Here is a 13,609-nt window from a genome sequence, read left to right on the forward strand (position 1 = left end):
CTGTCAGAGGCCATAAGAAGATCATTTGTAACCTTCACTAAAGCTGTTTCTGTGCTGTGATGAGCTCTGAAACCTGACTGAAACTCTTCAAATAAACCTCTGCAGATGATCTGTTAGCTGTTTGACAACTACTCTTTCAAGGATGTTTCAGATCCACCAAAACAAAAAAAGCTGAGCACAGAGATAATGCTCAGTTCCTCATGCCTCAGTGCACACTTCCTCCTGCACAGTGATATAACTTGCGGATGTAGACTGTAGAAAGAAAATAGTTCCAACGTGAAGCAGCTCACCGGAGCGTCTGTGGATCACTTCCATTTTTATCAGTTTACTTTGTTTTAACTGATGTATTTAATCTAACATGACTTTACATACACATTCATCATTTATTATTCATCTAATGGTTCGACTTTTTCTACTTGGACAGAAACTTACATTCATTTCGTGTATGTTTTGTTTTGTATGAAATGATCTTCACTGCATATCTGATTTGTTTTGTTGGTTTTTGTCTTTTTATCAGTTTGTGATCTCAAACAACAAAGATTTTAAAAAAATTAGCAGCTCGACAGGACGGAGCAACCAGAGTTTTACATTTATGGTGAACTGTCCCTTTAGGTAAACAGGATACAGATTTCTCCTCCTCCATCCACCCTCGCCTGCCTAGGTACCTGGTGATGTCGTAGACCATGAGGGCCCCGGCGGCCCCCCTGTAGTAGGACCTGGTGACGGCCCTGAACCGCTCCTGACCCGCCGTGTCCCATATCTGCAGCTTCACCTTCTGCCCGTGGACCTCCATGATCCTCGTCCCGAACTCCACCCCAATGGTGTGAGGACAGTCTGCCATGACTGCAGCGCACACACACACAGGAATTGGACGGGCAGTGGTCACCAACAGGTAAGTAAAGATAAAAATGTTTGTGTTTGTCGCTGTCTCAGGCACAAACACATGAAATCTGTTATCAGAATGAATTTCATGAAACCATCCAGATAAAATCAAACACACGAGTCGCTTTTTGTTTTTTTCCTAGCATAACAAACTGAATGCTAAAAGCTAATCTATTTACATTGTTCATCAATTCAAAGAAATCCTGTTAAATGTTTCCAAAGTTGGAGGTTTACGGTTACATCAAAATGAAGAAAAAAAAAAAAACATAAATCGATATTTATGAAGCCCGAACTTGACACTTGATCATTATTAAGATATTTATATGATAAACTAGAGCCGTGCTGTTAAACAGCTAAGACGGATTCCTAAACAACAAACTTGACATTATTAGAAAAAAGACTCTAAAAGTCAGCCTGAACTGATTTTCCGCTGCTTGCCTTTCAAAATAAAAGACCTAGAAACACAGGCTGTACCACTTTGCGCCCTCATACCCAAACAGTGGTGGTAAATTTTAAATATCCATAACTCACAATTTCATCATACATGCATAATAACAATAAAAGCCTATTCTATTCTATTCTATTCTTAAACATCAGTAAACAAAGAGAAGAAGAAAAGCAGCACTCACACTTCTTCTCTGTGAACTGATGCAGCAGACACGACTTCCCGACTCCCATATCACCTGCAGACAGACAAACACAGGTGAGGTCGGCCACCAAGGCTGACAGTGATCAGGAAACACCCGGATGAAGCGTTTTTACTCCCTGTGATTGAAGTGTTCCTGCTCATTCACCGTCCAGTTTCACTCCTGGACTTTACCAGAGCAGCGCTGCATGAGTCACAGCTCAACATCGTCTTTATTTAATATCTGCACCCGCTGCAGACACTCCACATTTACCAGCGCCAGGTTCTGCACTTCTGCAAGCTTAGTCTAGAAGGAGGGAGTTTACTGATGTGAGGGGCAGCGGTCACGGATACAGAACGGTTATTATAAACGGACTCATGCAAAGCTGCTCTGGCAGAGCTGCGGGAGTAAACACAGGAGCTGGAGCTCGGGTCACTCACCGATGATGATGTATTTGAAGATGTAGGAGTAGTTGTAAGGTGCGGCTGTCATCGTGATCCTGCGGAGAGAAAACAAAGAAATGTGTTTGGTTTAAACCGAGAACCTGAGCTCAAACACGGGGCTCCACCCTCGGTCTGAGCCCGGTCACAGTGATCCTCGGAGCTCGGTCTGAGCCTCCAAACACACCGAGTGAGACACAAACAGCTTAGAGAAGGAAGCAGCCGGCTGAGCTAGCAGAAGCTAACGCCGAGCCCAGCGTTAGCTTTAAACACCGTGACAGCCCCGCGGAGAGGAAGCTTCCATCCTCATCACACGTATGAAACGCTGACGGCTCAACCACAGGAACCCCCCGAGGAGTCCCTCGAGCCCCCCTGGAGCTCCACTCCTGGAGCTAAGTGGCTAACAGCTGCACTGCTGTCTACGCCTTGCTAACAGCTAAACGCTAACGGCAGGAGATCACTTTCTGAAGCTTTTACAGTAAAAACAACCGAATAATAAACCAATCAGACAGGAGGCGTTACACGTCGCTGTGTTTTACCTTCAGTCCGGGTGTCTATCCGACCTGTAAAGCTGCTTAAAACGCTGGTTCGCCGGGTAGTTTTATCTAACTTGATGGGTCGCTTGCTGAGCCGTCAGGAAAATCTTCTACCTCTTCCGCGACTCTTCCTCATCAAGGAGAAAAGAGGTAGTATCGCGAGACTTACAGCTTCCTACTGCCGCCCAGCGGACGAGAAGGAGATTTAGACACACCCAACCGTCCCGTTTGTAACTTTATTTATTTACATTTTTCTTTCTTTCTTTCTTTCTTTCTTTCTTTCTTTCTTTCTTTCTTTCTTTCTTTCTTTCTTTCTTTCTTTCTTTCTTTCTTTCTTTTTTAAAGTGACCCAAATTAGTTAATAGAAGCTCTTGTTTCTATAGATATATGTTACCAAATTACTGCGACAATGAAAAACACTGAAAAATGTGACGATTGTCTGCAGGTTTGCAGTCAGAAAAAGAAGGGTTCCTTTACCCTTTAACTCCTAATGGGGTTCACAGAGGTCATATGTAGTTATTTTGAAAATGTTTGACTGAAATAAACGAGCTTCTAATGTTGCAAGAAGGTCCTGAGTTAGGCTCCACCATCAGGCTGGGGTCTTTTTGTGTGGAGTTTGCATGTTCTGTCCAGGTACTCCAGCTTCCTCCCACATTCCAAAGACATGCAGTTAGTGGGGTTAGGTGGAAACACTAAATTGCCCATAGGTGTGAATGGTTGTCCTTCTCTTTGTGTTAGCCCCGTGACAGACTGGTGTCCACTCCAGTTTGTGTCGTGCCTCTCGGCCTACAACAGCTGGGATAGGCTCTACCACCCCCGCGACCCTGACAAGCGGAAGCAGCAGAGGATGGATTTTGTCGATACAGTTGGACAAATGAAAACATACATTATATTTATTGAAAACATAAACTTGGTTTAATATAAGTAAATTACAGGATATTCTCAAGTAGAAGAATAACTTATATTTCCAAATAAAAAGAGGCCTGAGTAATTTTGTAATCCAGCTGCTCTCCCTCGATTTTCTGATAGCTGTGGAATTATTATTATTATTATTATTATTGTTATTATTATTACATTAGTTTGTGGAGCATCACTGAAGAAACCCTTAAAGCCAGAATGTTAGCAGATATTTTTTCTTCTTGTGTATTTTCTAAATGTGTTTGTGTACTGGATGATAACAGTGGGCACATTGTTAAAGTGACTTTGTATTTAAGGTTTCTCTGTGTTTTTGTGCATGCCCGTGCATAATGAGAGCGCTGGCCCGCCCTCTCTCTCCTCCCTCCTGTGCTGAGGTCACAGACTCGCCTGGCAGAACTCAAACTGCTTCTCACAGAGCAGATAGAGGGAGTTCGGGGAGGAGGAAACAGGAGGAAATCTGTTTGCTGTTTGATGTTGGATTCTTTAGCAGAGATATGAGCCTGAGGATCAGCAGACACTGAGACGACCGACATGGACAAACAGAAAGGTACCGTGACCCACAACAAGTCTTACAGATGTTTCAGGAATAACGACAGAGACATAAAACTCATCCACACATGAAACCTGACGTTACCTGATATTTGTTTTTTATATTTAAAAATGTTTCACATGTATGAAATCATACACAGCATGCATGTTTCAGATGTAATCTGATTACAAATGGAGATTTACTTTGAAACTTTCCTTTAATGTGTTTAACATCCATGTATTCTTTTGTCTTTCATATCACGTGGAAAAAAATGTTAAAACTAATTGTAATAAAGTACTAACAAAGCACTCAGCAATTACCAGGGCCAAAACTTGCAGTTCCTCCAGTTTCCACCGGGGGCAGCAGCGAGTCGGTCCCCATAGACTCCCATGTTAAAACTTTACAGCAGTAATAAACACTTTTACAGCCCGATGTAAACTGTTCGGTCTCTGTAGGTATATTTGTGGTGGGTTGTATAGGTCACCTGTAAAAGGTTTAAGGTTTGCATTCTTAGGGGCGTGGCCTCTTTGACTGACAGGTGGATGGTGACGCAGGTGGCTGTAGCTGCTAGCTGTCTGCTAGCGTCACCTGAACTGGACCTTTGGACCGTGTTTGTGCTGTTGGAGCCTTTCAGAGCATTTTAATGACATCATCAGACCAATAATACAGCTGCTGTGAGGTCACTGCAGTAACAGACCAATCCAGTAAGAGAAAGTTAGGGATTCTGACTGGATGTTACTTATTAGCAAGTATCTGAGCTAGCTAGCATTACCTGATATGCAGTTTTTATGTTTATTTCCATGTTTGTCTATCATATTAATATATACACGCTGATATTTTGGCTGCTGACTCATGTGACCACTAGAGGTCAGGTGTGAGTTGTTATAAGTTGTACTATATTTATTATTTTGGGATGTTTTACGTTTGTAGTTATGAACAAATCAAACTAACCTTAGGCTTGTGTTGTATTGTGTATAAAATATTTAGATGGTGGTAATAGACTTGATTTCAAATGACTGGTTGATTAGATAGTTTAAATTCATTCATTAAAATCGGTATAAATAAACAGCAAAAAGCCATGCTGTTCTCTAACAGTTTAATTTATCTTCTGTATCATGTGAGAAACACTTTGTATATGAGCATGTATGTATTTGTGGCCAAAGCAGCTTTAAATCAAAGGAAGTGTTGACAGAAGGAAAAGGGCCATGATGCTGCTATAACTGGCTCCAGCTGAAAAGTTTAGAAAAAGCTGAAAGTGATTTAAGTTACTTTACCATGAAAACCAAACCCTAAAATTATCTGAAAGACAGGATTTCTCCTCACCGCCTGTGTGTGGGTACTTGCACAGCTATCTTTGTGGGGACCTATGTATTTATTGACTTTTTAAGGACCCTTCTGTGTTGTGAGGACGGACTCTTAAAGGCCCGTTTGTGGGTTTGGATTTAGTTTAAGGGTTCAGGTTAAAAAGAGGTTTAGGTTAGGGGGCCGTGAAAGGCCTCAGAAGGTCCTCACAATCACAGAAGTACAAACATGTGTGCAGCAGGGTGTGGAGCAGCTTTCTTTAATCTGACTGGCAAGAGAGCAGAAACATTTACATTACTGCGCTGCTGTTTCCTCAAACTGACCCGCTTCCAGCTGGAGGCTGACCACCTCCCCACTAACCTGCTGCTAACTGGGACCTGTACCCACTTTGCATTTTTATTGTTGTTTGTAACAACAAGTAACTCTGATTAGAGCAAACCAAAGTGATTTGAGAGATCAGTGTATCTAGATAACTCCCTGAAGTAACAGTACCACATGTAACGAGGTAAAAATACTCAGCAACATGTCCAACGTGTAAATGAGAAACTAAAGTATGTTCAGCTTCGTGTAACTGAAGTACAGGTGTTGCAGTAAAATGCATCAGCAGCATGTCCCCATTGGGGCTGTTTTATCTACGTTATATATAGTAGATGATGGTTTTTAAAATAGGGTCAGCCCCCCCAAGAGGTCACCAGGTCATGGGATGATTTATGGGAAACAAGTAAAATCTATTTCCTGTTTTCAGAGCTAATTTAAAGTTTTTTCTATAAATTTTGAGTAGGTCTTGTACCTCAGACTGAGCGCTACCAGGAGGAGCTGGGAAACATCAGAATACTCCTTTTAGCCAGCGATTAGCACATGAGGTCAGGAAACAATCTGACTTAATGGCAGAAAAATGTTAAAATTGTTGGTGTGGATACTTTAAAGACACAAACACACAGAAAATCTAAACAGTCTATTAGCTCAGTCTCCAGAGAGCAGCAGCGGGAGGAGGAGGAGGAAGTGATGATGATGAGGTGGAGGAAGGAGGACAGACAAGGACAGATGGGTATTTCTGATAGTTGCGTTGCTAACATACCACCGGTGTGATAAAGACTCCACAGCAGCAGGAGGATGGATTGTGACACGTTCTCCCTTACAGAATAAAAATGATGTTTTCTACAGAAAAAACACGGACGTAACCATGTGACTTCACCCATGTGGTTTCTGGGACTTTTCATAGCGTTTCGGTTGCTTCCATGTTGTGAAACGATTAGTGGTGGTGAAGCCTCACAGACAGCGATCAGCTCAGCAACACAGGGCCAAGCAGTTTGTGTATCAGGCTGTAAACATGTTTATTTCTGCTGTCAGATTATAATGTGCACGTCTGTGGGACTGCCTCACTGCTGGTGCCCCTGCTGGACGTTACAGGAACTGCATGTTCAGCCTCTGTGGGAGCTTCTTTCACAGTTTTTAAATGATGAACTAAGTTATTAGGAAAACTACCTCACCTATGTTAAAACATACCACGTATGTATTATTGTAGGGTCTACCTTACACTATAAAGCACCTCGAGGTGACTGCTGTTGTGATTCAGCGCCGTATAAATAAAACTGAATTGAATTAATTGTGACAAAGTGATTCAGGTTATGGTCGTCTAATATTACATTTTATTTGATGATCTGAGAAACAAAAGTGACAAATAGCAAAAAAAGAAACGGTAAAAACGTTTTTTCGCAGCGCTGTAAGCAGGTTTATGTAAGTGTAGATGATCTAATGCCCAACGACAGTCAATTATCGGGTATCAGAACCTGAACGAGCTCTGTGGTTCCAACGACTGCCCCCTGATTGGACAACGCTGGACAAACTGCTTCCTGGTTGGATGTAATTACTGCATAATGTTGTTAGGATATCATTGTTGTGATGGACACCATTGGTACTGTAGTGTGACTGGTTTCAGCTGGAAACGTGACTTTTAGTTTAAACTGCTGAAGCAGATGCGTCGCTGTGGTCAGTCGAGTTATTTGTTTTTGACAGATTCGTTTAGGTTATGGTTTAAGGATAAGTGTCCAGGAAATGAATGGAAGTTAATGTACTAATGATGTAAACAGGCCTGAAAGTGTGCACTGCAACATCAAAGCCCGAGACAGGAAGTAATGCAGATGGTCAGATAAACAGCGTTCAGCAACACAAACTCTTGATTCTGCGTCCGTCCAGCAGCCGTCCGTCTCTGTCTCCTTTCTGCTGTTGTTGTTCGTCTTCAGGGTTTGTGGGTGTTTGAGGAATTTGCAGCTCGCTGCTTAAACAGCAGTTTGATTTAAATCAGCATCAGAGGAGTTAATCAGGAACATTTAGCCCTCGTCTCCCACTCGGCTCACAGCGTGAATGGACTCGGCCTCTCTGTATGAATGAGCCACCGGACAATCAGCTGCTGTTTCCTCTGCATGTTTTTACATGTTCTGCTCTGTGTTGTACTGATGATGACTCAGTACAGTTTACGTCTAAACAACAACAGAAAAGCATTAAAGACTGAAAACTTTTACTTAGTTACACCTACTCTGTGTCGCTGTTTCCCATATCCTTATATAAATACTGCATCCACACACACAGATGCTAATTAGTGTTCAGAGCTTCACTTCCTGGATGGTCTGAAGCCACAGTTATTGTCAGGTAATAGCTTTAGGAAACTCTAGTCATTACTGAGGATGTCCTCCATGTCCTTAATGTGAGTCTAGTCATGACTAAAGGTTGTAAAGGTTTATTAGGAGGTTCTATTTATCTGTGAAGTGGGCTTTTGTGGTGCTAAGGGAAGTTTTGTCGCCATCGAAGAGGTTCTAGTCATCCTTTAGGAGGTCATGCTGGTCTCTGAAATCCTCGAGGTTGTGAGGTGATGTTCTACATAATAATAATAATAATAATAATAATAATGGATTGCATTTATATAGCGCTTTTCTAGGCACCCAAAGCGCTTTACAATACCACTATTCATTCACTCTCACATTCACACACTGGCGGAGGCAGCTACAGTTGTAGCCACAGCTGCCCTGGGGCAGACTGACAGAAACAAGGCTGCCATATCGCGCCATCGGCCCCTCTGGCCAACACCAGTAGGCAAGTAGGGTAAAGTGTCTTGCCCAAGGACACAACGACCTCTACAGATCTATGAGGTATTTTTCTGTGAAGGGACTCTTACATACTCTTTAGGAGGTTGAAGAGATTCTAGTTTTTCTTGAGAAGGCTGTGCTGGCCTCTGAGGATGTTTCAGACGTGCTAATGTTGGTTCTAGTAATGATTTGTGTAGTTTTGGATGGGGTTTGAGACATCTCCTAAGTGGTTATCTGTGAAGAGGGAACTTTAAGAGGTTGTGGTTGTCACTGAAGAGGTTCTATTCATCCCCTGGAAAGTTAAACTGGTGAGCAAGGGTGTTCTAGAAATCTTCATGGTGGTTGTGTGACTGGAGATCGCAGAGAGGTTCTAGAGGTCTTTTGAATGCCCGTCTGTGAGGGTGCACTTGAATAACTTTTGGGTCCCCTGTAGTAGGGGTGGGCAATATAAACGATATACGATAGAAACGATATAAATTTGGCCAACGATAGAGATTTTGACTATATCGCGATAGCGCATGTTGATGATGTCATCAAGCTGTGGCTGTTTTGGTCGAAAGCATCGCAGCGGCTACAACCATTATCATCTGCAAATTATGCTGGCGACAGTCACAGCAAAGAGATGAAGCACATTTGAAATATGGGGAAAGCCAAAAACTGCGCTTCCTCCACTTCCGTAACATTGATTCATTGATGTTGAATTCTCTGCAGCTGTTCTGTTCCCATGTTGTTGCAGTATATTAATAACTAACCTCGTATTGTGGATGAATGATCTCAGTTGTTCTCCTGACTGAAGTTTGGCCGTCACGTTAACTTTTATCGAGTGGAAAAAAAGTTGGCGTTCATCCTCCAGCTTCACTGTGCTAATGTTATGCTAACACAGCTGTGTCGCTAGCAATCACGTAGCACATCATTATATACCAGGTAGTCCAACTTCAGTAACCCTACAAACGCCACTGCTGTTTAGTTTTCTGTCTTCATTTATGTTGGAAGTGACAGCAGAGCTGTACGTTTGAATTAGTTTCAGAAATCTCTGTCAGAACATGGTATGAAATGTTTAGGTGGAAACTAGCGAGCTAACTTCCTGCTAACTGTTAACTCCGTTAAATTTAATAAATTCTGTTTTCATGGATGTTAAAATTAATTGTTACACCTGGTAAAGCAGCAACGCTGATGATTTTATTAACCCCTGGAGAGTCTTAGGGTCGATTTGTGGCTCTAGGTCCGATAGTGTATGCATTTTTCTAAGACCCCCCAGGGGTTAAAGATGAAAGAATTTAGACCGTTTTTAACTCTCAGTGTTTGTTTGACTTTGGGACCTGAAGCTGACGGAGTTTTGGACCCAGATTACTCCGCGAAGCTCCTCACTACGGCAGCCGTAATGCTCTGACGAGCCATCAAGCAGTGCTGCTTACCAAAGTTGTACTAAGACATTTTTAACAGATTTCTGCAGCCAAAATCGGTTCGAGGTCAGTAAGCACAACCAGAATTCATACATAAGGAACTCTCGATTTTTGAGAAATGTAAAGGATTTTAAGTGTGGAAAACACGTTATACAGAAGAAAAGAATATATGGTGATATATATCGTTACTGCAAGTGCTTCAAATTTTAGGCCATATCGCCCAGCCCTACCCTGCAGGAGATTGCAGAGGTTCCTGTTTTCATTTAGAAGTTCTACTGGCCATGTTCTAGGTGTCCTTATGATGATTATAGTGATGATTTATGTAGTTTATATGGATACTAGGCAGGTTCTAGGTGTGGTCCTTTAGGAGGTCATACCGGTCTCTGGGGTCCTGGGAGTGCTTATGGTGTTGAGAGTTTAAAAAAACAGTTTTCAGAGCTTTTTGTACATTTTTGTTTTGTTTTTTTTAAAACGAATATAACTGTGGACTGTTGGACATCCTTAATGATTCATGTTAAACTAACAAAGGCCCTGACAGGCTGCTCTTACCTACACTAAATGTTTTTGTTCTGTAATAAGTAAAGCTGACGGGGGATGGTCAGTTTGCTACGAGCAGGTTGATTAAACATGAAAACTGTGATGAAGTCCGTCTGTGTTCGTGTTATGAATGAAGCCGTTGTGTGTGAATGAATACTCACTCTGTTTCACTTCAGAAGATAAGAGCTGAAATCATTCAAAGGCAGAAAAACAAGATGCTGATTCTTCACTCTCAGACAGAAACACACATCAGCCGCGGCTCCTCATCTGCATCCTCAGATGATCGTAAGAAAATGTGATTCACATGTAAAAGTCAGTTTCATACAGAACAACAGTCTGACCGCACCTGTTCAGGTAAACGTTACCTGCACAAATATGCAGATGTTCTGGCCTTCACATGTTAATTGATGACAGGATGCAAACTAATAAGCTCCTGGCTCCTGCCAATATTTAACTCAGAGTAAACACAGTTACATCACCTGAATCCCTGCTGTGCACAGGAACTCGAAAAGTTCGTTGTTTCTTTTTTCTTATCACATGAGAGAAAACTCATTATTGAAACTCAGAGAAGAGAAACAAAAACAAAAATGGATCTCATCTCAGCCAGCTTACACTCAGACTGTGGGAGCAAACCCACCTGCCACAGTAACAATCTGCCCAAACTCATAGTGAATCCCAAAATCTCAAAGAAATGATGCAAATATGCAGTTTTTAACATCCAGGAAACTATTTACACCCCTTCAGTGCTCAGATATTTTTACATTTCAGAATCATGAATCACATCTGGATTCATGTAAATTGCAGCTGTGGGTCAGACGCTCACTTTGCTGTATCCACTTATTTTTATCAAAACTAAAGTAAGACCTCGTTTTTCCTGGGCTGGTTCAGCTGCTGTATCAGCTCCAACCAAGCAGCCGATAGTGTGGTTGAACCCACACCGTCCATATTCAGTCTCTTTCTGAGAGACATAAATGAGTGTTGGGGTCGATTTGAAGGAGAAGACGGCCAAAATCAATCACTCCACTCAGAAACGAAGGAAGAACATTCTTATTATTATTCATCTCCCCCCATCTCAGCATCCTCCACTGGCACACCAACCCTGTGGATGTCCTCCGTCACTACATCTGTGATCCTCCTCTTTTCCTCCGGCCCCAGCGTCACCTCCACACTCCTGTCTTTCCTTTTCTCTCACTTCCTCCGAACATGCCTTCCCCCCACCCTCCTCCTCGGCCTTCAGTAAACCGCAGCATCATTTCCACCGACACCCTGTTGAGCACAAGCACACGAGGCAGCCCTCCCATCCACCCCAGTACCCCCCCGACCCCCCATGGCTGGACCAAAATGAAGAAAGAAAATGCAAGACTGAGATATCAGTGTCCATATTTTGGATGAGAGGGTGGAGTGGTAAGCTGGAGTCCAGGGGTCCAGTTCAGGTGAAGCTGTGTCACCATCCACCTGTCAGTCAAAGAGACCACGCCCCTTAATAATGCAAACTATGACCATCCAATCCGTCCCATAGTTGTTATGAAGGAGGAAAAGGATCCACAGAGACCAAACAGTTTGTGTGTCAGGCTGTAAACATGTTTGTTTCTGCTGCAAAGCTTAAACATTCGAGTCTGTGGACAGACAGACAGACAGAGTGTCTGTTGGCGTGTAAACAGCGACATCAGATACTGAGAGTGTGAGAACAAACATGACTCATGGCCCAGCAGTCAGTTCAACTGTGACTCGCTGTGAGGTCGAGATAAAGTCTGTAAACTCATTTTCCTCCTGGTTAATGAGCTCAAACAGACATCCAGACGATCGTCCGTCCGACTGTCTGTCTGTCTGTATCCAGTGCTGGCCAAGCTGATCTGGGATCTGCAGTCCTTCCTGTCTGTTCTGGACTCAGAGAACCTGAGTTACATCGCTCAGGCTCAGAAGAAATCCATCTCAGAGCTGCTGTCCACGCTGCAGAATCAGGACGCTCCAGGTAAAAACACACCAGTACTCACATTACTGCTGATACTCAGAGTACTGCCAAACCCACAGACACCCGAATAAAAGTGTTTCCTGCTGTGTTTTCAGTGGAAGATGCCGAGTACATGATCATGAGCTGTCCATCATCGTCTCCTAGCAACGAGCTGACAGACACACCTGCAAAAGGTACACCTTAATGCTGCCTTCAAGACACATCGGAATAATGCGAAATACGATTTTCACTCATAAACAGAGCTCACGTAAACCTGCGAATCCTGAAGACTTCATGAAAGCTCTGTGTTGTTGTTGTTGTTGTATCCACAGCTGTCCGGGCCTCTGAGCTGGTCTCAAATCAGGACCTGTCTGCATGGCTGAGGAACGGGGTGAGCATCAGCCTTACTGGTCACACTGGTTTCCACCACTGAGCTAACTGAAGCAACACGTGAAAACAAACAAACAAACAATACAGCAACAATGAAATGTGAATGAAAACTCATTATTAAAAACAACATAAAAAATGTATTAGTTAAGACTGAATATGAATTAAAAAAAGAGTAAAATGTAAGTAAAAAAAATATAAAAATAAAATATAAACACAAACAGTAAACAAATAATAGAAAAATGATGACTAAACTATACAAACACAGTGTGAAGCTGCAGCGTCTATAACAGATAATCGTCCTGCACGTGCAGCTCTTTAATCAGATGATATTTTAATTATCTCTCATTAATTAATTACATGAAGTGGCTGACTGCTGTGCCTGATTAATAAAAACAAGTCCAGCGTGGCGGCTCAAGGTTGGGTCTAAAAATGTGAATGTAGTTTATTATCTGCCTGATAAATAAGAAGTCTTAGTTTATGTATCAAAAAGCTCCGAAAACAGAGATAAAAGTCACAAAAGAGCTTTTATTCTGTTCAGGAGATGGTGGTTAAATCAAACGCACCAGAGTGAGAAACAGCTGCTGATCACACTCCTCGTGATGAAGAGCAGGAGCGACAGGTGGAGGAAAAGTTTCATGTGACAAACACGATGATGTGGACACAAAGTTCTTTACTAGGAAGGAACAAAAATCTGTTTCTGAACAGCTTCAGGATTTTTCTTCTGAGGTCAAAGAGAAGAGAAAGAGAGCAGGAGGAGGAGGAGGAGGAGGAGGAGGAGGAGGCTGCTCTGTGATGTGGGTCAGTAATGACAGACCGAGTCCTCCTGAGGTTTGGGAGGAGACGGCAGCACAACTCTGTGTGTGTGTGTTTTCCATCCATCCATCACGTAGCCCAGATGCTAATCAACCGCCATCGGTGACCACTTCCTCCCTCTGCACAGGTCTGAGCCAATAGGAAGACCGATAGCAAAGAGATCTGTAAACACTGAACTTCCTGTCACTCCCTCTCTCTC

At 42.6% G+C, this 13,609-nt stretch overlaps 2 protein-coding genes across 2 annotated transcripts in view; one reads left to right on the forward strand and one right to left on the reverse strand.

Moving 5' to 3' along the window:
- The window catches only part of LOC102211575 (ras-related protein Rab-14-like), a 4,846-nt gene extending 2,190 nt beyond the window's left edge, over positions 1 to 2,656 (reverse strand). Inside the window, exons 1-4 of the mRNA XM_005754738.2 lie at positions 2,488 to 2,656; positions 1,949 to 2,007; positions 1,512 to 1,565; positions 666 to 843 (exon numbers count right to left, since the gene is read on the reverse strand). Of these exons, the coding sequence (XP_005754795.1) occupies positions 666 to 843; positions 1,512 to 1,565; positions 1,949 to 2,000 (284 nt within the window). The 5' untranslated portion in view covers positions 2,001 to 2,007; positions 2,488 to 2,656. The remainder of the gene's footprint in view (positions 1 to 665; positions 844 to 1,511; positions 1,566 to 1,948; positions 2,008 to 2,487) is intronic.
- Positions 2,657 to 3,821: 1,165 nt separating this feature from the next.
- The window catches only part of LOC102212417 (actin filament-associated protein 1-like 2), a 15,420-nt gene continuing 5,632 nt past the window's right edge, over positions 3,822 to 13,609 (forward strand). Inside the window, exons 1-4 of the mRNA XM_005754741.1 lie at positions 3,822 to 3,949; positions 12,094 to 12,228; positions 12,324 to 12,401; positions 12,540 to 12,598. Coding sequence (XP_005754798.1) covers positions 3,934 to 3,949; positions 12,094 to 12,228; positions 12,324 to 12,401; positions 12,540 to 12,598 — 288 coding nt within the window. The 5' untranslated portion in view covers positions 3,822 to 3,933. The remainder of the gene's footprint in view (positions 3,950 to 12,093; positions 12,229 to 12,323; positions 12,402 to 12,539; positions 12,599 to 13,609) is intronic.

The sequence above is a fragment of the Pundamilia nyererei genome, unplaced genomic scaffold (genome assembly GCF_000239375.1).
Source record: "Pundamilia nyererei isolate P.nyererei 1_Seehausen unplaced genomic scaffold, PunNye1.0 scaffold00635, whole genome shotgun sequence".
Lineage (NCBI taxonomy): Eukaryota > Metazoa > Chordata > Actinopteri > Cichliformes > Cichlidae > Pundamilia > Pundamilia nyererei.